At 44.6% G+C, this 22724-nt stretch overlaps 1 protein-coding gene across 2 annotated transcripts in view; it reads left to right on the top strand.

Annotated features, from left to right (window-relative positions):
• Positions 1-22724, top strand: part of RAD18 (RAD18 E3 ubiquitin protein ligase) — a 338638-nt gene that overhangs the window by 80531 nt on the left and 235383 nt on the right. For both annotated transcript variants that reach the window (XM_088454631.1, XM_088454630.1), the window contains exon 7: positions 19751-19935. In XM_088454631.1, the coding sequence (XP_088310757.1) occupies positions 19751-19935 (185 nt within the window). The remainder of the gene's footprint in view (positions 1-19750; positions 19936-22724) is intronic.

Here is a 22724-nt window from a genome sequence, read left to right as displayed (position 1 = left end):
CTGTATACACTATATAGGGGGACGCAGTCACAGCTCTTGTATACAGTATATAGGGGGACGCAGTCATAGCGCCTGTATACACTATATAGGGGGACGCAGTCATAGCTTTTGTATACAGTATATAGGGGTACGCAGTCAGAGCGCCTGTATACGCTATATAGGGGGACGCAGTCACAGCGCCTGTATACAGTATATAGGGGGACGCAGTCACAGCGCCTGTATACACTATATAGGGGGACGCAGTCACAGCGCCTGTATACACTATATAGGGGGACGCAGTCACAGCGCCTGTATACACTATATTGGGGGACGCAGTCACAGCGCCTGTATACACTATATAGGGGGACGCAGTCACAGCGCCTGTATGCACTATATAGGGGGACGCAGTCACAGCGCCTGTATACACTATATAGGGGGACGCAGTCACATCTCTTGTATACAGTATATAGGGGGACGCAGTCATAGCGCCTGTATACACTATATAGGGGGACGCAGTAATAGCTCTTGTATACAGTATATAGGGGTACGCAGTCATAGCGCCTTGGTATAAGGAATCATTCGGGTCAAGTGAAGTCAGCTGCTACTGAACATTGAAATCTGCTAATTGTTTCCTCTCATCTAGTAATTATCTTTTCGAGTCTACACAAATGTTTCAGGGATAAAATGTGCTAGAAATCAAATAATTTCATCCCCATCAGCAACGTGCTGGTACTTTGGCCGCCATCTCAATGCTGGGGTGTTTTTCATTTCACAGTGCCTTGGCCTCCGTCCTCGGAAGAGTTTTCTCAAAGGCCTCATAATACTGTCTTGCTTTTCCACAATCTGGAAAGATTCATATAATGGCATTTTATATAGCTCCTAAGTTGTCCAGCGGCCACATAAATATCCTTCCCCGCTGTATTGCAGAGCCAGTAAACTGAAGTTGTGTATACACAAGCATCTGTCACTCTGGCACCGAGATCCAGCACTCAGCCTGTTCTAGCATTCCGGACACTTGCAAAATGCTTTGTGTCTTTATTTATTTTATTCTGCATTGAAGGTAAGCAAGCCGTGGGAAAATCCAGCAGAGTGCTTGGTGGTATGGAGGGGAATTAGCTGCAGGATGGGTGAGTTATTAGCTTGTAAGTTTATTTAGCTGTATTTTTAATGGTTAATAAATGAAAAATATTTGTAGGTACATGTAAAAAGATTAGATAACCTTGCAGACACAGAGCGCGTTATTCAGAGATGGACGCAATGCAGAGGTTTGCGCTGTTGAGCGATTATCGGTAATCTGCGAATACGAGTTGCACTGCGCTTGCAGCAAGTTTCATTAGCGATGTCGCTCACAGTGACCATTTTTTTACAAAGTAATTGACAGGCAGGGACCTTGTGTGGGCGGCAATGGGCCGGTGGCGACTCAGTCGTTTGAGGCCGGTGGCTGTCTCTATTCAAATCCCGACGGATGCGACATTTGCATATTTTTGCACAGCGTATGGATTCGGATGCGACAGCATTTGTGTCCATCTCTGAATGCCAACAGTAAAGCATAGTGAGACCATTCATGTGTGGGGTTGCTTCTCAGCCAAGGGAATGGGCTCACTCACAATTTTGTTTAAGAACACAGCCACGAATAAAGAATGGTACCAAAACATCCTCCAAGAGCAACTTCTCCCAACCATCCAAGAACAGTTTGGAGATGAACAATGCCTTTTCCAGCATGATGGAGAACCTTGCTATAAGGAAAAAGTGATAACTAAGTGGCTCGGGGAACAAAACATCGAAATTTTGGGTCCATGGCCAGGAAACTCCCCAGACCTTAATCCCATTGAGAACTTGTGGTCAATCCTGAAGAGGCGGGTGCACAAACAGCCCACAAATTCTGACATACTCCAAGGATTGATTAGACAAGAATGGGCGTCCATCAGTCAGTATGTGGCCCAGAAGTTGATTGAAAGCATGCCAGGGCGAATTGCAGAGGTCTTGATAAAGAAAGGTCAACACTGCAAATATTCACACTCTGCATAATCTTAATGTAATTGTCAATAAAAGCCTTTGACACTTATGAAATGCTTGTACTGTTACCTCAGTATACCATAGTAACATTTGACACTTATGTAATGCTGTAATGTTGCCTCAGTATACCATAGTAACATCTGACACTTATGTAATGCTGTAATGTTACCTCAGTATACCATAGTAACATCTGACACTTATGTAATTCTGTAATGTTACCTCAGTATACCATAGTAACATCTGACACTTATGTAATGCTGTAATGTTACCTCAGTATACCATAGTAACATCTGACACTTATGTAATGCTGTAATATTACCTCAATATACCATAGTAACATCTGACACTTATGTAATGCTGTAATGTTACCTCAGTATACCATAGTAACATCTGACACTTATGTAATGCTACCCCAGTATACCATAGTAACATCTGACACTTATGTAATGCTGTAATGTTAACTCAGTATACCATAGTAACATCTGACACTTATGTAATGCTGTAATGTTACCTCAGTATACCATAGTAACATCTGACACTTATGTAATGCTGTAATGTTACCTCAGTATACCATAGTAACATCTGACAAAAATGTCTAAAAACACTGAAGCAGCAGACTTTCTGAAAACCAATACTTGTGTCATTCTCAAAACTTTTGGCCATGGCTGCATATCAGATTGTCACTGCTATATAATGTATATTTGTGTCTCTCTTCCAGGTTCAATTTGAGATAACTTCACATGTATTAAAAATGTATCAAGAATACTTATAACTTTACCTTTCTGAGTGCAGTAATACGTTCTCCTAAATTAGTTGCTAAAGTTTCTTATTCACTGAGAGCGAATTCAATTGTACAATAGCGTAAATCAATCTTCATTTTTATCACACAGTCATACATAATCTGCTGTGCGATGTACTTTACAGACCTTATAAAATAGAACAAAAGTAATAATCCTCATAACAAAACAAGAACCATCTGTTAAACATCAGTCTCATAAAACTGCAATAATACAAGTACTGTATGCTTCGCTAAGCTACTAAAGTTTTCACATTCTCTGCATTTATTTATATGACCCGTTAGACTATTCCAGAGACGCAGAACTAAATATGCAAAAAGCGATTTCCCTGCCGCCTTACCTCTAACGCTATGGGTCATAAATAGTCCAGAACCATTTGTCTTCAGCGTTCTACGGTCACCATATCCAAAAGATATTTTGGATAGAGGCCATGCCTCTGTACTCTAAAGGCAAAGCAACATTTTTAAACAATTTCTGAAGGAAACTGGGACCCAATGAATAAAACGTATAGGGGCCCGAGTTGTAGTCGCTATTCCGTGTGCTTCCTGTGATTGTAGCCGTCATCACTATCATCAGCATTTGCACCAGCCCCATCCTTGTGAGTGCAGCTGTCATCACTATCACCAGCATTTGCACCATCACCATCATTGTGAGAGCAGCCGACATCACTATCATCAGCATTTGCACCATCCCCATCCTTGTGAGAGCAGCCGTCATCACTATTACCAGCATTTGCACCAGCCCCATCCTTGTGAGTGCAGCTGTCATCACTATCATCAGGATTTGCACCAGCCCCATCCTTGAGAGCAGCCGTCATCACTATCATCAGTATTTGCACCAGCCCCATCCTTGTGAGAGTAGCCTTCATCACTATCACCAGCATTTGCACCAGCCCCATCCTTGTGAGAGCAGCCGTCATCACTATCATCAGTATTTGCACCAGCCCCATCCTTGTGAGAGTAGCCTTCATCACTATCACCAGCATTTGCACCAGCCCCATCCTTGTGAGAGCAGCCGTCCTCACTATTATCAGCATTTGCACCAGCCCCATCCTTGTGAGTGCAGCTGTCATCACTATCGCCAGCATTTGCACCATCCCCATCCTTGTGAGTGCAGCCGTCATCACTATCACCAGCATTTGCACCATCCCCATCCTTGTGAGAGCAGCCGTCATCACTATCACCAGCATTTGCACCATCCCCATCCTTGTGAGTGCAGCCGTCATCACTATCACCAGCATTTGCACCATCCCCATCCTTGTGAGAGCAGCCGTCATCACTATCACCAGCATTTGCACCATCCCCATCCTTGTGAGAGCAGCCGTCATCACTATCATCAGCATTTGCACCAGCCCCATCCTTGTGAGAGCAGCCGTCATCACTATCATCAGCATTTGCACCATCTCCATCCTTGTGAGAGCAGCCATCATCACTATCATCAGCATTTGCACCATCTCCATCCTTGTGAGAGCAGCCGTCATCACTATCATCAGCATTTGCACCATCTCCGTCCTTGTGAGAGCAGCCGTCATCACTATCACCAGCATTTGCACCATCCCCATCCTTGTGAGAGCAGCCGTCATCACTATCACCAGCATTTGCACCATCCCCATCCTTGTGAGAGCAGCCATCATCACTATCACCAGCATTTGCACCATCCCCATCCTTGTGAGAGCAGCCGTCATCCCTGTCATCAGCATTTGCACCATCCCCACCATTGTGAGAGCAGCCGTCATCCCTGTCATCAGCATTTGCACCATCCCCACCATTGTGAGAGCAGCCTTCATCACTATCATCAGCATTTGCACCATCCCCACCATTGTGAGAGCAGCCTTCATCACTATCATCAGCATTTGCACCATCCCTGTCCTTGTGAGAGTAGCCGTCATCACTATCACCAGCATTTGCACCAGCCCCATCCTTGGGAGAGTAGCCGTCATCACTATTATCAGCATTTGCACCAGCCCCATCCTTGTGAGTGCAGCCGTCATCACTATCGCCAGCATTTGCACCATCCCCATCCTTGTGAGAGCAGCCGTCATCACTATCATCAGCATTTGCACCAGCCCCATCCTTGTGAGAGCAGCCGTCATCACTATCATCAGCATTTGCACCATCTCCATCCTTGTGAGAGCAGCCATCATCACTATCATCAGCATTTGCACCATCTCCATCCTTGTGAGAGCAGCCGTCATCACTATCATCAGCATTTGCACCATCTCCGTCCTTGTGAGAGCAGCCGTCATCACTATCACCAGCATTTGCACCATCCCCATCCTTGTGAGAGCAGCCGTCATCACTATCACCAGCATTTGCACCATCCCCATCATTGTGAGAGCAGCCGTCATCACTATCACCAGCATTTGCACCATCCCCATCCTTGTGAGAGCAGCCATCATCACTATCATCAGCATTTGCACCAGCCCCACCATTGTGAGAGTAGCCGTCATCCCTGTCATCAGCATTTGCACCATCCCCATCCTTGTGAGAGCAGCCGTCATCACTATCATCAGCATTTGCACCATCCCCATCCTTGTGAGAGCAGCCGTCATCACTATCATCAGCAATTTGCACCATCCCCATCCTTGTGAGAGCAGCCGTCATCACTATCACCAGCATTTGCACCATCCCCATCCTTGTGAGAGCAGCCATCATCACTATCATCAGCATTTGCACCAGCCCCACCATTGTGAGAGCAGCCGTCATCCCTGTCATCAGCATTTGCACCATCCCCACCATTGTGAGAGCAGCCGTCATCCCTGTCATCAGCATTTGCACCATCCCCACCATTGTGAGAGCAGCCTTCATCACTATCATCAGCATTTGCACCATCCCCACCATTGTGAGAGCAGCCTTCATCACTATCATCAGCATTTGCACCATCCCTGTCCTTGTGAGAGTAGCCGTCATCACTATCACCAGCATTTGCACCAGCCCCATCCTTGGGAGAGTAGCCGTCATCACTATTATCAGCATTTGCACCGTCCCCATCCTTGTGAGTGCAGCCGTCATCACTATCGCCAGCATTTGCACCATCTCCATCCTTGTGAGAGCAGCCGTCATCACTATCACCAGCATTTGCACCATCCCCATCCTTGTGAGAGCAGCCATCATCACTATCATCAGCATTTGCACCAGCCTCACCATTGTGAGAGCAGCCGTCATCCCTGTCATCAGCATTTGCACCATCCCCATCCTTGTGAGAGCAGCCGTCATCACTATCACCAGCATTTGCACCATCCCCATCCTTGTGAGAGCAGCCGTCATCACTATCACCAGCATTTGCACCATCTCCATCCTTGTGAGAGCAGCCATCATCACTATCATCAGCATTTGCACCATCTCCATCCTTGTGTGAGCAGCCGTCATCACTATCATCAGCATTTGCACCATCTCCGTCCTTGTGAGAGCAGCCGTCATCACTATCACCAGCATTTGCACCATCCCCATCCTTGTGAGAGCAGCCGTCATCACTATCATCAGCATTTGCACCATCCCCATCATTGTGAGAGCAGCCTTCATCACTATCATCGGCATTTGCACCATCTCCATGCTTGTGAGAGCAGCCGTCATCACTATCACCAGCATTTGCACCATCTCCATCCTTGTGAGAGCAGCCGTCATCACTATCAGCATTTGCACCATCCCCATCCCCATCATTGAGAGCAGCCGACATCACTATCATCAGCATTTGCACCAGCCCCATCCTTGTGAACGCAGCCGTCATCACTATCAGCATTTGCACCTGCCCCATCCTTGTGAGCGCAGCCATCATCACTATCATCAGCATTTGCACCAGCCCCATCGTTGTGAGCGTAGCCGTCATGACTATCATCAGCATTTGCATCAGCCCCATCCTTTCTGCAGGAGATCTGTCTACGATCGGATGGACCTCTGCGCATACACAGCTCGGAATAGGGCGAAACTCTGCGCACGCGCCCATGGTAAACTTGCGAATGCCCCATTGTAATCCATTAACGCCCATCCAACCATAAATGAAAAGCGTCTGAGATGGGCGCTACTCAAAATCGCATGCAAGTACTTGCAGCCCGCAACACGTGCAGTAGGCAAAATTTAGCTCGATCTGTCTACAGATGTGTCCTCATACATACACTATCAGACATTTTTGTTTTCTATAATTTCTCTTTTTTATATATGAAAATATTTGTTTGAAAGCGTCTGAGAAGAAAATCGAAATTAAGAAGAAATACGGATACTAACAACTATAAGTATATGAATTACTCCAATATTGAAGCGCACTGTTCTATCTGTATTGTATTGTATTGTGATTTTATTAGGTATTGATAACACCTATTTGGAATAGTAGCGGCTTCTTACAGCGCAAAGGGGAATCACCATTTTTTTGACATGTAGTACTTAAGGTGCATACACACACAACGATTTTTTGAACGATTATCATTAAACGATATCGTTTAACGATAATCGTTTGAAAAAATCGTTCACTTTCTGAGTCAAACGAACGATTATTGTTCATGCGCGTTCACGTTTGTAGTTTGTAGTTTAGTCAGACTTGTCAACTCAACGATTTTCATTAAGTTAATATGCAAAAATCGTTTGTAGTTCATAAAAATCGTTCATTACATTTAAATGAACATAGTAAATGAACAACTTTAGTAAACGATTTTAGTTAATTTTTTCAAGGTAGAAAATCTTTTACTAAAATCGTTCATTAACTCAATCGTTGTGTGTGTATGCAGCTATAGGATTCACACTCTTCTCCCCTCCCGAACACACAAATCGTCGGTCTGTCATTATTTTGCTGGTTTTCACTTTTGCACGTAGCTTTTAGATCATCTATTCCAGTGTTTCCCAACCTCGGTCCTCAAGGCACACTAATAGTCCAGGTTTTAGTGATATCCATGCTTGAGCACAGATGTTCAAATCGAAAGAACTGCAGTACTGATTAAGACACTTGTGCTCAAGTCTGGCTATCCTTAAAACCTGGACTGTTGGTGTGCCTTGAGGACCGTGGTTGGGAACCCCTGGTCTATTCTAACTATTCTGCGTGACTGATAACAGATGGTCAGGATTGGCAGCTGCCTAGATGTCTATAAATGAATCCATTTGTGAGTATAATGGTAGTAAACACTGCGATGTGCAACAATACCCCTTGGAGCCGAGTAGTTCTAGCATAAAAAAAAAATGTATACAGAGCTGTATAAACGTATACTGTATATGTTTGTTTGTTATGCTTACCACTACTAATCTATAGTATGTCTTCGCTTTAAATGATATGCCTAGGACATATTGGTGAAGTCTCTTTTATAATTGGTTAATAACACAGCTTTCATTTGAGATCTACGTTGGGCAGCAGAGTGGCATAGTGGTTAGCATTGCTGTGTATACGCTTGGAGTTTTTATGTTCTCCCTCTTATTGTTATGGTTACTACCGCACTCCAAAAACATGCTGATAGGTTAATTGGATTCTGAATCTAGTGCGTGTGCGCTCGCATTTTAGGGAAATTACTTTGTAATGTAAAATGGCATAGGGCATCCATGTCTACATGTTTAGCAGAGCGCTCTAAAGCCGGAATGTGCAAGGGCTGAGACGCCCGCTGTCCGCTTCCCTCTACGCAGTAATGCCTCTTGGTGCGACTTTAGACGCATCCACCAGTCGCACCCTCAAAACTTGCAGCAGCTCTATAGCAGGTGCCGATTATGCATCTGATTATGGGCTCCAATGTGAGTGATTCGGCATCTCTGTAGTCGACTCTTATCGGCAACACGTCCGCAGCATTGCCTTAACACGCTCATAAGACGGACTATCTCCGTGCGGCTAATTAGCCATCTCACTGTCCCCGCCCAGGAACCCCAAATACACTTTCAGAACGCTGTCGGAACGCTGACTCATACGGAATCTGGACGCATGCACAGAGGAGATAAATTGCTCCAGTGCGTCTGTCATCGCAGCTGCTTCTGGTTCAGGATCAATCCCATTATTCTCTGTACAGCGATGAGTACATGGGTAATGCTGTATAAATAAACAATAATATCAGTATTTGTCCGGCCTGGCTTAATTTTATATTTCTTCTTCCTCCGAATACGCTCATGTCTGTTTAAATGACATATTTTGCTAAATTGACTTAAAACATTTACATTATATTTATTTAGTAATGTTTTCACAAGATAAAAATAACTAACAATAAAAAAAATCAATATGTCTCAATGTCCTAGAGGGTGGACAGCAGATGATAAAGCCGTAAGTCTGTAAAAAGAAACACACAATTCTACGCAATTCTAAACTCTTAAAGAATACCTCCAATTTAAATCACTGAGAGCCCCAAAGTAAAGTAACATTGGGGTCTTCCATTAGGATTTTAAGTAATCAAGCCTTGTAGCCCAATACGGAAATTCCATGTTCCTAACGTTATTTATTTCAAAAGTTTCTATTATATATAGTACAGGAATTTTAAGATTCAAAGATCTTTTAATTAGGCCAATTTAACATGCAAGGTCAGTAATGAATATCGCTGTTGTCCGCTCTGTTACTTTCTCACTCATGTTTTGATGCAGTAGGAAGCCATATAGGTCTGTAATCATTACTAGTCCTTTGTTTATCCTGAGTTTAACAGTCTCTCCTTTAATTACGCAATACGTCCATCACAAAAGTGACTTCATCAGAATGTGTTTGATCTCCAGAGTGACTTCGGCGTGCTGAACATAGTGATTCATCTATTTACCTGCTTGTCTGTTTTATTTGGGTTAGATATAACTCATTATTTGAGGAAATCTGTTATATTGTAATAGGACATTTTGAACCTTTAAACTGTCGCCTTGGGGTGAATTTTATCCTGTGCGCAGCCTGATATTGCAGGTTTGTTGGTCATCACCTGGGTAAGTATTAAATCCTCCCCAATATAATGTTAGTTTATTTAAAATATAGTTTAGTCAGAAGATAAATAGTAATAATAGCCCTGGGCATTTGTATATATTTTGGTCCTGTAGGTGCACCACATCCCCTGGTTGCACCTTTACGCTAAACATTGTGTATTCATTGAAAAAAAAAATATTGGTTGGGAATTTTGTCACCATGTGGCAATAGAAATCATTTGAAGACCACTATAATTGCCTACCGAAGAACGGGTCATCTGGCGCTACTTTCAGACATCGCGGCTGATCACTGGACCTCATCACATGCGACTTATAGTTGTAGTATTTTTTTCTTTTGAAGAATCGGGTACATCTGAAAGGATGTCATACGGTACCCTAATATCTGAAAGTCTGCATTAGATATCATGTGCTAGTTATTCCACCAGTTCAATTCTGCTATAGAGAATGTTGTTTTTCAAATGGAAATGTTGTTGACCACAATGGAGGACACGTTGAACATTTGTGACACTTTTTCAAGTGATTTATATCGCCACCTGGTGTCAAAATGTGTAACTAATTTTCATCAATAAATGGCTAGTGCATCCCCTGAAGTAGCTGTTGCCCAAATGTATCTTCATTGTGGGCCTTAGAAGTTGCTCCAGAGTGCTCTGCTTTAATTTCTTCCATCCCCTATACAGAGGTTCCCAAATGTGGTCCTTAAGGCACCCCAGCAGTTCCGATTTTAGAGAGATCCATGGTTGAGCACAGGTGGATTTTTGTGTGTTAATTCTGTTTTCAGTTACATAAACTGTAAATAATAGAAATAGTTTGGATATTTATTGTGTGGTCTTTGCGTCACTCCAGTGCCTCCACGCGTTGAGCTTAACACGTGTAAAATCCATTCTCTTGGAGATGCTCATTATGATAGCTGCAATCAAGTCCAATCATTTAATTACTGTGCTTTTCACCAGCGGACGTCTAAAGAGTGTTTAAATAATTATCTCCTTTTTAATTTGGACGGAGAAGTTGAATTGCAGGCTGTGATGTACAGAGTCACACTGCAGGAATTCCTCCCGCTCTCGCGCCTCCACAGAAATGCTTTCATCTCCGTTCTGCCATTACAGCGAGAGACGGGTGAGGAATTCCATGGAACTAGTGCTTGGGAGGTGGAATCAGCCTGCGGAAAGTACAGGATGAAATGTGTTTATGTGGAGTGTGACAAGGCTTTAATTATTCTTAAAGTAAATTTAGCTCTATGGCGAGAGGTTATTGACTGTCGTACGAGAGTCTGTTGTAAATGAGCGTTTTCTGTCAACCTCCAGCGTTGTGAGGAACTAAAACAAAAACACATAGTATTCTGCCTTATTTATATGGCGCCGCAAGGGGTCCGCAGCAAAGGACGTAAGCAAACAAAGCAAGAAGAATAGTGCAAAAGACTCGCAGTACAAAACATTGCAGGGCATGGGATACAGCTTTATACTATTGCTGCACATGGGAAGCCGATGGACGTAATCCCAACCACCGGCTTCCCGACTGTCTAATCCCGGCAAGGCACTAATGACAGGCGTCGAAATCCTGACGCCTGTCATTAGACCTACGCCGGGAGCCTGGCACCCGGCTTACCGATCTAAGGTAAGCCGGGCGCGGAGAGCCGTGCATGGGTGTGGCTTAGGTTAGGGGCTCCCGGGGGGTATTTAGGGTTAGGCACCCCCCAGGGAGGTTAGGTTTAGGCTAGGGAAAGGGGGGGATTTAGTGTTTTGCACCCCCGGGGGGAAGGTTAGGGTTAGACACCCCCCCTCGGGGGACTTAGGTTTAGGCTGCGGGGAAGGGGGGTTAGGTTTAGGCACTTAGAGGGGTGTTAGGCACTTGGGGGGGAGGTTATGGTTAAGCACCCCTAAGGGCGGGTTAGGGGGTAGAATAGGGTTAGTGAATACTTACCTTTTGACGATCAGGATTTTCACCCCTACCGGGCTGCCGCTGTCGGGAGATGAACCGTCGGCCGCATACTGATTCCTTGCACATGTATTAATACCCAGAACCGCAGCACCAGCTGAACCTTAAGGTTTGGTGCGGGGAGGAGAGGAAGGTATAAGTGAGGGAGGGAAAAGCACACAAGGGATGAGGGCCCTGCTCGTGAGGGCTTATAGACTGAACTTCATTGAAAAGTTTTGCACCTCTGTTTGGTTACTATAGGCATTATCAGCACTCGTCCTCTTTAGGACGTTTGCTAAATCTCTTCCATTGTCCCTTAATGTGGCTTAGGGCTATTCCTGAATGTTGTAGCAGTCTCTGTTTTCTGAAAGTTCTGCTTGTCCAGGTTTGTTTGATCTGTCTGCTCTATTATACAAAAGACCTAAGTGTTTAGACTTTGTGCACATTCCCATAGTAGGGGATGATTGGCACTCGTGCCCTCTCCATCTATCCTGACTATCTATACAAGATACTCTTGGGTAGGATCCCTTGTCAGAGACAGTAACGTATTTGGATGTTGTCGGAGGCTGTTGACTTCTAAATGGAAACACCTGAGCATAGACTGTGCAGATCATAATTCATTCCCCAGCTCCCAGGAACCCCCTCCCCCCATCTTCTTGTGGAATGGCTGCTTTCATTTAGAGTTGTGCAGAATCAGATCCCCCCGTAAAACCTGATCTGCCAATTTTCCAATTGAGGAAAGAATGCCTCTGAAAATAAACAGAACTCTTAACGAAGCAGCAACGTTCCAACCAGGTTTGCTGCTGTCCAGGGCTGGACTAGCTAAGTGCAGTGGCACGCTCGGTGCTGCAGATGGCGCTGCTGCTTCTCATTCGCTTGCTCTCTGCTCTCCCCGATTCATTAATGGATGAGCACCTATTGAATTGTTGAATAGAGAATAAAATGTTTTCGAAATCTAATAGTAAAACCTATTTTGCTGTGTCCTTGCTGCTCTTGGTCTCGCTGTTGTCTGCCGGTAGCTGCTGACGGTAATGTTCTAATCACGTCGCTGAGATGAGTTCTGCTAATATGGGACCACCATAAACGGTGTTAGATTTATAGGAATAAACCATTTAGGGGCTGATTCGCAAAGTGGAAACCTGATTCACTACCTAAGGGCTAATGTGGGGGGGATCGTGCGCCTGCCAGCGGAAAGGTCTCGGAAAAAAAAATAAAAATAGACCATTTGACGATTCAAAATGTTATCGTATGCTGTCTCACCAGTGAATTGCTATAGTATAACTGTGTAAGTGCATTAAAATGTATGCTAGAAGGGGGAGAGGGGGGGGGACTATTTCTATAGCATATTGTACAGGTTGTTGGGGAAGCATTTTGGTACAGAGTGATTCATGCAGAACCCTTTCTCCCATAGAGCATATGTCGTAGATGAACTAGATGTCCCAGCATTCCCTGCCAGCCACAGTGCACAGTAGTTCCTGCGGCAGCAAGAAAGGCACGTTACTTAGGCCTGGTATGTGTAATTGCCCACTGACTTGGCACCTGTCCCATGCCACCTTATCCAGCTCTCACTAGCAGTGCAACCATTATTTCTTTCCCTGCTTGCATCAGTGTGTAGTGATATTTTATCCGCGATGCTCTGCAGACCAAATGAAATGACAGCGTACTGCCTGGGAAGAGAGAGCAGGTGTGTCTGCGTCCTCCAGCCCTGGCCGCAGGCAAGGGTTTATTGGCAGCGGAGGGTGGGTGGCATGCATAGGTCAGCAGGCAGAGAGAGAGAGCTGTCACAGCGCGTTCCGCAGCAGGTCGACCTTTCCTGGTTGCTTGATGGGCAGCCTGGGTCTCTAGAAACCAGAAACTGAAATGAAATGCGCAATTTGATGGCAGAAAAGAAATTGCCGCGACCGCTCGATCTGCTTTTTAATGATCGGACGCTGCATACTGGAGGTTTGTGCCAGCACTAAGCGCAGCCACTTTTTCCTGGTACAAAAATGTTGTCCCATTTCCCCCGCCCCTCCCAAGTCAGGTGCTGCCCTCACCTGTGCCACTGTATAGAGCGGGTATGAGTATGCCTTCTGGTATACGCAGCCTCTCGCAGCACATCTATGTTATACAAAGCCAGTGCTCAGATATAACAGGTCTTCAGGCACAATAAGACTTTGCCTCCCCGAGGTACTGATGCCTGTGTTCTAGTTTATAATACAGGACCAGTGAGTGCTTACAGCACCGATCACATTGTGTTACAGTACTGATAGCATTGAGCTATATTCCTTTCAGTGGAAAGATCCGTTAATGCTGTCATGTGGAAATCATGACTGGGTTATACACTAATATAGACCTGGTGTTAGTACATTCCACCGTTTCCTTTACTTCTAATGTTTATTCACCCTTCACAGACATGGAGGGTATAGACTTACATTTGTTTTACTGTATGTGGAATGACATTAATAAAGAATACATGTTGTTTAATGTTTATTAAATTAACAAGCAAATGGGGTACAAATAGCTAATATTTATAGACACAAGGATATAGGTAGTGAACGGTGATATACATAAGAAGACACGTGGTAATGGTTAGAAAGTCCAGTGTTAGAGGCTGTCCCATCGCCATACTTTCTTTATGTAACCTGCAGAGGTGTCACCAGCAGAACAGTGCAGTGAACTGTATAGTGGTTTAGGTGTCTATTTACTAAGCAGTGTTGGGAGAAGTGATAAGGTGCCAGCCAATCAGCTCCCAACTGTCATTTTTCAAGCACAGCCTGTGAGATGACTGTTAGGAGCTGATTGGCTGGCACCGTATCACTTTTCACTCTTCACTTTTCACTTCTAACACTGCTTAGTAAATAGACCCCTTAGTCTTGTTGATTTGCGAAGATGATAATGTTCACAATGGTGGATAATAGGATTGTACGTGTATAGAACAGGGACTTGTTTCAGATTGGGAAAGGTGTAGTTAGTGCACCTACAGCATTCACTATTACTATACAATGGCATGTCACCGGTCTTGGTGCAGCAATGCGAAATATCATTGTGAGACTGGTGTATAGCGATTCACGGGGACTTCAGCATCTGTTCCCAATTTTCTTTTACTTCTTTACATTTAACAAGATGCAATTCCGTTTTATTTCTGTGCTGTTCATTTTAGCACGACCCCCCACCCCTCCGTCACGTCTATCTGTGGCCGGTTGTATTGTTCAGAAACTGTTTATCTCTCCAATAATGAGGATATTTCTGACAAAGGTTGAAGATCATACAAGATCTGTTATAAAGTATATACAGCAAAAAAAAAGGACAAAACAGAACATCCATTTAAATAAATATATAGTTTTAAATTAAATGATGGTCTGTGTCGGTTACTGGATGTCAGATTGTACCAAGCTCGTTAGTGCCTCTAATTGCGATCAAAGCATACACACATGAAAAGATCCTGTACGTGCGCTGTTATTGTTCCGCGGGAAATATATGCTTTTACATGATAGAAGAGCAGCGCTCGGTGTCAGAGGTTCCAGTAATTATCCTGCTCTTTTATGAAGACAAACAATACCTACAATGCGATAATCTGTTTCATTACCGCTGTATTAATGACGGCTTGATGGGTTCTACACGGTAAGAGGACCGCGTGCAAAGCTGCGGAATACTGGACGTATTTCTGTACTTCATTGTATTCGTGTATCACTATGTAGAAACTAAATAATATAAGTCAATGAAGGTGACAACGTGAAGCCTCACTTAGCATATTCATATAACGAGCAAGCAGAGGCGCTAGCAGCTAGTGACAGCACTAGGGGGTAACACATTTTGTACTCATTGTGCATTAATGTCAATAGTACGTAATAGGCTGCATTCTCAGAAATATTGGTACAGCCCCCAATAATGGGGCATTTTCAGCAGGTAAGCACCAGTATTGCAGAAATATCGGAAAATATCCTTCACGCTGAGCACACTCTGGGAAAGTCATAATATGTGCAATTGCATTGCGCTGGCGGAGCCATGGTGACGCGTTTCGCAATGAATGCTTTGTGAAGTGTGTCCAGGGTGGTTGCACTCTGACAAGGGGGCTCAGGTAATAGCTATCGAATTGCAATCATTTTAAAAGCAACACCAGCTTGGCTTTGCCTTTAAAATGATTGCCGCTTTAAAAATACGGAAAGACTCGGAGGAGTTCCCGCAGCAGCTGCAGTTCGCACCCTATGAAGGAAGCCCCCAGGAGTCGTGGAGTTTTGCCCAAAGTTTGAGAATCTCACGGACATTGAAGGAGAGTAGGGAAGTATGACCCACTGTTGTTGTTCTCTGGAAGCTATTAAATAATCATAATGTAAATGGTTCATATCTGGAATTGTATAAGATTTCCTGGTTGGATGGAATTTAAGTGGAGATTTGTCTCCAGCACACAGATGGTTAATTTTTGTATGAATATTTTCCTTTCTAATGATTTTAACTCTTGCATTCAAGCTAAATATATTACATTTGACAGACAGGACATAGGACTGTTCATCAGATGCTTAACTAGATTAATATAGCACACAAGACGCAAGGGATTAAGGGCCACATGGGCCTGGAGCTGAAAATGGTCAAGGTCCTATTATAAGTGTAGGAGGATCTGTGGCCAGTGCAGTGCTGGGTATGGCCAGTGCGCTGAGTGAGTGTGGCCAGCCCATCTGGGCGTGCACTCCCCCTGCACTATCAGCCCCAATGTCCCCCTAAATACATAAAAGAAGAAAAACTGAAAATAGAAATAGAAGTTGAATGATTCATGGCTGGTCGTGTAGCCAGCTGGATAGATGCTCATCGTCATGATGATGATGATGGACCAACTTTGATGGGTTGGCCCCAGGCTGCTGTCCTACCTGCCACATAATCTGGTCTTGCATTCATTGGGAGTATAAACATATATTTATGGTTCTATACCCCAAGCTAAACACATTGACACTTGAACTTTTTTTTTTTTTTATATAGAATATGTCCAGCTTAGGAAATGTTTTCAGAGAAATCTGGCGCTCCATCCATTTACTTGGATATGTGTCCTCCAACACATTTATCTATGGCGGTAACAATAAAAATATAAATGAGGGGCTTCCACAATCTGCTCTTTGGAGACCATCTGCCACATCTATTACCATTGTTCAAAGAAATGACCATCACCAGTTATAGACCAATTTCCAAACTCTGGAGAGGTTCCCAAACTCCATCCAAAGTCTGCTCAGAATACGGATATATTTCTGGTGATTCTGGTGTAAAATAACCGTTCGATGACGTTAGATCTGGTTATTTCAGCCTCATCCTAGGTTGGGTAGATTGGAAGAGTTTGTGAATAATACCAGTTGTTGATGAGACCCTCATGTGGTGCTCTTCAGATACAATGGATCCTGAGGATGCGTTTGTAAGGCACCAGAAAGGCATATATCGGTCACATTGTCCAATTACCTTATTGCCTTCAGTCCTGCACAGGTTATGGGATTTTCCTATAAAAGACAAGACCTTAGAATCTTTTTTGTGCCAGAGGAATGAATGGAATCCTTTTTCTAAAACTAATTTGGTAAATTGAGATATGGTTACACCTTCCTGTATTTAGCAGATCTATATTCTCAACCACATACGTGTACTTTTGTATTAATCTTTATTGGATTATTATGAGTTGCGTGTTTCGTGTTTCTGTGTGTGATATGTGGAATTGTTTTGACCTGAGGTTTTTACTATACACCCTTTGGATGTACTTAATTTTTTTAACCAGGTCTTATCACTGGGTCACCGTGTATTTTTACGGGTTGAAAAGCCCACTTTTTGTTTTGCAATGTTAGAGGTGTTGAAGTCTTAATGTGTAAGTGTATCCCGTTTCGGAAGTGTTTTATATTTACCTGTGTTGATGCGGGTGTGAAGGGGCTCTGAATAAATAATTAGAAGACTGAGGTTCGTATTCCCACACTTTCAAAGAATATGTAGTAATTAGATTGTTAGCAGCCTGTTGAGATTTTATTCCCTGGTTATGGAAATCAAACAGACCGAAAGATGCCTCCAACGGACTGAGGTACAGTGAGCCTAATTCAGAGCCACACACAGCACGGCAACCTCTGCGGGCTATACAACCGCGTGTGAGTCCGTCTGTCAGTGGTATCAGCATGGATTTGCACCAGCCCTATCCTAGGTGGAAAAGAAATTGCCACATCTGTACTTATCTCTGAACTGGCTGCCCGGGAAACACTTATGCTTATTGTGAATGGCCCGTTTCCCCACAGTTAGCCCATTTATCTGCAAGGGGAGATCCGGCAGATCCTCATGGATGCGGATGTTCGTCTAGGACGCCTGCAAAGTGCAAAACGTTACAGATGCAGCCGCATTGTGGGCCCAGAGTGTGTTGTGTGCACTGTCCTGTCCTCGCATACGCGTCCTGTCTGCAACCTTATAATGTGGTAGTGATTGTCCCTTTGCATGTTGTGCCTCACTGACAAACAAGGACAGCGTGGGGCGATTGTTAATGTGTAGAAAGGCTCTTTTCATCATGTAATAATTGTAAAATGAGAATATTTAGTATTAAATTCTAATTTTACAGTTCTAAAAAACAGCTTAATTCCTCATTTGTCTATCATAACATGATCACTTCCGATAAGTGCCTCCTTATGCGGAGACATTTTTTCAGATTAGTGATCATCTTCAACTCTGCTGGATGATTATCATTACTGCGCAAGAGTGCCATCAGCTTGGAGCTGGAGCTCCCTCAAGACACAGAAGGGAGCGTCTTGTATAGGTACAGATATAGGTATCTTGTATAAGTCTTGTATAGATATAGGTATAGGCGCAGAAAAAAAAAGTATCTCTTTATTTAAGAAATAGAAATTAGTAATCCGGGGGAGCAGGGAGCGGCAGCCTCACCCGGTGACCACTTACCACATATAGATTAGTGGAAGGGACGTCAGTGGTGGAGCGTTCACCGGGACAGACTGCAGCAGCGTTCAGGCGGATGAGTTGCGGCGGGGCGAGTGTTGTGAACAGATCAGCCCGCTGCTACACAAGGTTTTGGCAGCGTTTAGTATAATAGGGAAGCTGAACGCCATCTGGAGATGGCGAACAGTTTCACTTTCAAACTCCGAAAATAATGTATTTTCGGTATGGTGAGTATGACATTTTTCGGGATAGCTTTATAACAAGGAGATATGAGAGAGAACTCCTTTGTTACAGGTTTGATGCATAGGGATTAATGAGAAATAATGATGGCCCTAAAAGAGCTGCTGATAACATTCACAGATGTGTACAAGCTACGGGTGCTCTGCAGAACTGACTCTGGGGTCCTGCAATTGGACTCCAAGCTCTGGCTTCCTCTCCGTAACCCCCTGAAGACTGCAGCACCCGGACTCCTGTAGTTAGGAAGTGTCTGGTAATCACACTCATTGTTTGCCCTGGTTTAGGAACTAAGGGGTCTATGTACTGCCGTGATTGCTATGTACCTAACTTGCCGGGGATATTTTCATTTTTGCTAAAAAATAAATAAATATCCCAGCTATGTACTACGGGGAACGCAGGGACATCGATTGCGGTAACCGCTGTCCCTGCAAGTTTATACCCCCTGCATTTCGTAGAAGTCTTTCACAGAAGCGTCCGCTTCCGGAACTGGCCAGGGGCTGCGGCGGAGAGATCGAATGTTCTCTTTCCTGCACCTGGAGCCCCCATAGACTTACAGTAGTTTACACCAGCCTCGCTTTTTTTGGAGTTTAGTTACATAGAGGTCAGATCGTAGACCCCATTGATAATATGGCCTCAGTTATGTTTCCATTTGCTAGTTAATTTAACGGCTGAATAGAAGTTCTGCTTACAAAACTTCTGCCGCCACTGGAGATACCTTTAAGAGAAGCGCGCCGAGCGTTGCAAATGGAGATTTTGCTTCTACATTGCTCCATAGAGCCGCCCGTTCCGTATTTTGCTAGATAAGTGTGCCAACTTGTGCTCCTCCACAAACACCCCCTTCTTGCACCATAACCGTACATGCATTTGTGCAAATTGCAACACACTTCGGAAGCCTTGCTACACAACGCACGTTTTGTGCTTAGTAAATGAAGTACCCAGTGTGCAGGCACCAGGTGCGCTTTATATAAGGATTTAACACCGAGCTGCAGTTCCTGGTTTCTCATGATACATTTTAGGGAACGGGCTGCTTTCAGCTAATCGTTTTTTTATTTTTTTGTAATTATTTTTTTCTTTTCTACATAGTTCTATTCAAAAGCGGAAGCCCATAGCCAAGGTTGTGTACAATCTCCTGTCTGAGCGGGACCTGAGGAAGAGGCTGAAGGAGGTCGGTCTGTCCACTCACGGGTCCAAGCAGCAGCTGACAAGGAGGCACCAGGAGTTTGTGCAGCTCTTCAATTCGCAGTGCGACTCGCTAAACCCCAGATCAGGTAAATATGGTTGAACCTTGACCAACAAATACACGAGCCCGTTTGTTCCTTGACGTACACAGATTTGCACTGGGATGGAATACCCCGTTACCGTGTGAGTGTGCAGAGGACGATGTGTATTTGGTGGTGGTTGTAGTAAGATGCCTGTGTGTGCATGAAGCTCTTTTCGTGTCCTTCAGCCCTCGGGGTTCTCTGTGAGAGGACAGTGGAACAATGACTCATTGTGTAGAGCATCAGACATGAGCATAACTCCTGTCAGCCAATTAGGAAACCTGAATAGTCTGTATTCTACGCAAGCACTTGAAGCAAAGGCGGCTGCTTGTGCAGGAGGGAACACTGGGAAGGATCCTGTCCGTACAACCCTCTGACGGCTGATTCTGCTAGTTTCAGGTTTATCACAGCATTTGGGCGGCCTCTCTGTGCTGAATGGTGCCCTGAGATCCGAACTGCGTAACTTGCGTTTCCATTCTTCATGATGAATTTTCTTCCTCTACTGTAGAAATAGGTATAAACCAGCACAAAGGGTTAGAAAATGGTGACTCAAAAAACAGTCACTTTACAGTACTCAGACAAGACCATTAACTGCTTATATAGAGGGCTTACCCCCACCCCCTCTACACAGTGGAAGCGGATATTTTGTGCGCCAACCCAGTCTAGTGGAATCGATAGGCCCCACTTTCTTAGGGCTAGGGTTAGGTACCAGGGGGATGGTTAGGGCTAGGTAGTATGGAGAGGGTTAGGGTCAGACTAGGCTTAGACACTAGGCCGGGGGGTTAGGGTTAGACTAGGTTTAGGGTTATGCACTAGGGGGAGATTTAGACTAGGTTTTGGGATAGGCACCAAGAGATGGGATAGGAAAGGGGGGGGGGGGGGTTGGGCCATTATTGTGTCAACCATTTCAACATGTTGAACTTTTACGCCTGTCGACCCTCTGCACTTGCCGATTTTTTTTTTTTTATTGTACCTGCTGACCTTTTGTCCATGCCGACCTAATGCATGTTGACCATTTGGTGTTGACGAATTGACGGTCAACCTACATATTGTCTATCTTTTCTTCAGGTTCCATAGGGATCCACAGGGATACCATGGGGATAATGTGGTTGGAGTGATCCAGGCACCGAACAGTTAAAGCTTTCAGCTCCCAGGATGCCTCTGGTCCTCCTCCACATATACCTTGGCCACAGGCATTCAGTTGTTCGTTTGGTGCGGCAGGATTCAGACCCACTGTTGTAACCAGACCCACTGTTGTAACGGGACTGCTCAGGCAGTCCTAAGCTTTTATTTTAGATTTTATTTTCTATGTTTTTGAGTTAGCAGTGCTGAGCGTCTGAATTAAGACACATGCACTGCGACTCTGTCTACCTCCACCGGGCCGCAACACCAGTAACATCTCTGGTGATTTCGGCTGGTCGCAGCAGAGCTTGCTAGCAGCGATGCTGGGGCTTGGACTGCAACCGGACGCATGGAGATGTCATGTAAGGCGATTCTTTGTTTATGGGGAATCGCGCGCGCCAGTCCTTCCGGTGCTGGAGAAACACTAGAAGCCGCTGCAGCGAACATCCTCGTCCTCACTAAATCATCGGCGCCTTATCGTCTGAGGATGTAGTTCGCCAGCAGACACTTCTGCTGCCATGAGGCCAGCGTACTTGGCTGGTTGATGCAGTTTAGGGAAGGAATGCTCTCCTCCGACGCTCACCGTCCACTATCGGTGTGCTGCTGTAGCTATTGGTCTCAGGAGGTTTTGGGTCAGTCTCCCTATATATCTTTCCCATGGGTCAGGCATATTGTGCTCTATATCCTACCAAGCATCGTATTTTCAGTAGTTGATTCAGAGCCCATGGCAACTAAGTTGCATATGCATTGTATGAGACTGTTTGCTAGTTGCTGTGTTGATACTGCTTTTATTTCTGACTGTTATAACTATCACTGTTTCTCTTCATCCCTCTGTTGCAGGTGTGTGTGGTTTTTTTTCTGATACTTATTTGTGAAGGATGTCACATTACGTTGCATTGTTACCTTTATAATTGATAAGTCAAAAAGTAAAGGCAATCAGGAGGGGGAGGCCCCTGTGCTGGTTTCATGTAAATCCTGTTTGGCGGGCTTGTCCTCTCAGGACTTTATAAAGGATGGTTTGTGTGCTGTCTGTTATAAAGAGCCACCTCACCAGTCCAGTGTACCAGTCCCCTGTACAGGAACCATCTTGGGTGTCTTCCTTGTCTCAGGTAATTAAACAGTTTGTGGATTGTATGGCTGCTCCCAGACTGCCTCCTTGTATGGCGTACCCACAGCATGCTATGTTTGCACCTCCTATACATCCTTCCTGCATGGATGATTATGCCCACTCAAGTCAGAGTATGGCTTAGTCAGCTGTTGCACGCAGACCGGTAGTCACTAAGGCACCTAAGCGGAAGTTATCTTTTATTCTGTCTGTTCAGCATATGGATTCAGACACATCATCAGAGGAATCTGATGATGCACAGGGTTCTATTTTGGGGTCTATCTCAGGAGAGGAGGACCATCCACTTCGGTGAGGGCGGTTAAATCAATCCTAGATATACAGAATGATGAACCAGCTCCTAGTAAGAAGGCTCCAGTGTTTAAACACCGGAAGGTGGTAAAAGCCGAGTTTCCTAAATCCGAGCAGCTCACTGAACTTATGGAAGAGGCATGCGGTAACCTGGACAAACGGTTTTGTGTTACTACTAGATTAGCATCATGTGACAGCTGGACGCATTGCGGGAGCAGTCATCTCCAGGAGGTCAGTGACCACCGTGACTATGCTCAGTGCT

This window comes from Taudactylus pleione, unplaced genomic scaffold, assembly GCF_031769625.1.
Source record: "Taudactylus pleione unplaced genomic scaffold, aTauple2 ptg000624l, whole genome shotgun sequence".
NCBI classification, from domain to species: Eukaryota; Metazoa; Chordata; class Amphibia; order Anura; family Myobatrachidae; genus Taudactylus; species Taudactylus pleione.
Note: the sequence above shows the minus strand (reverse complement) of the source record. Positions and strands in the feature narration are given on the sequence as shown.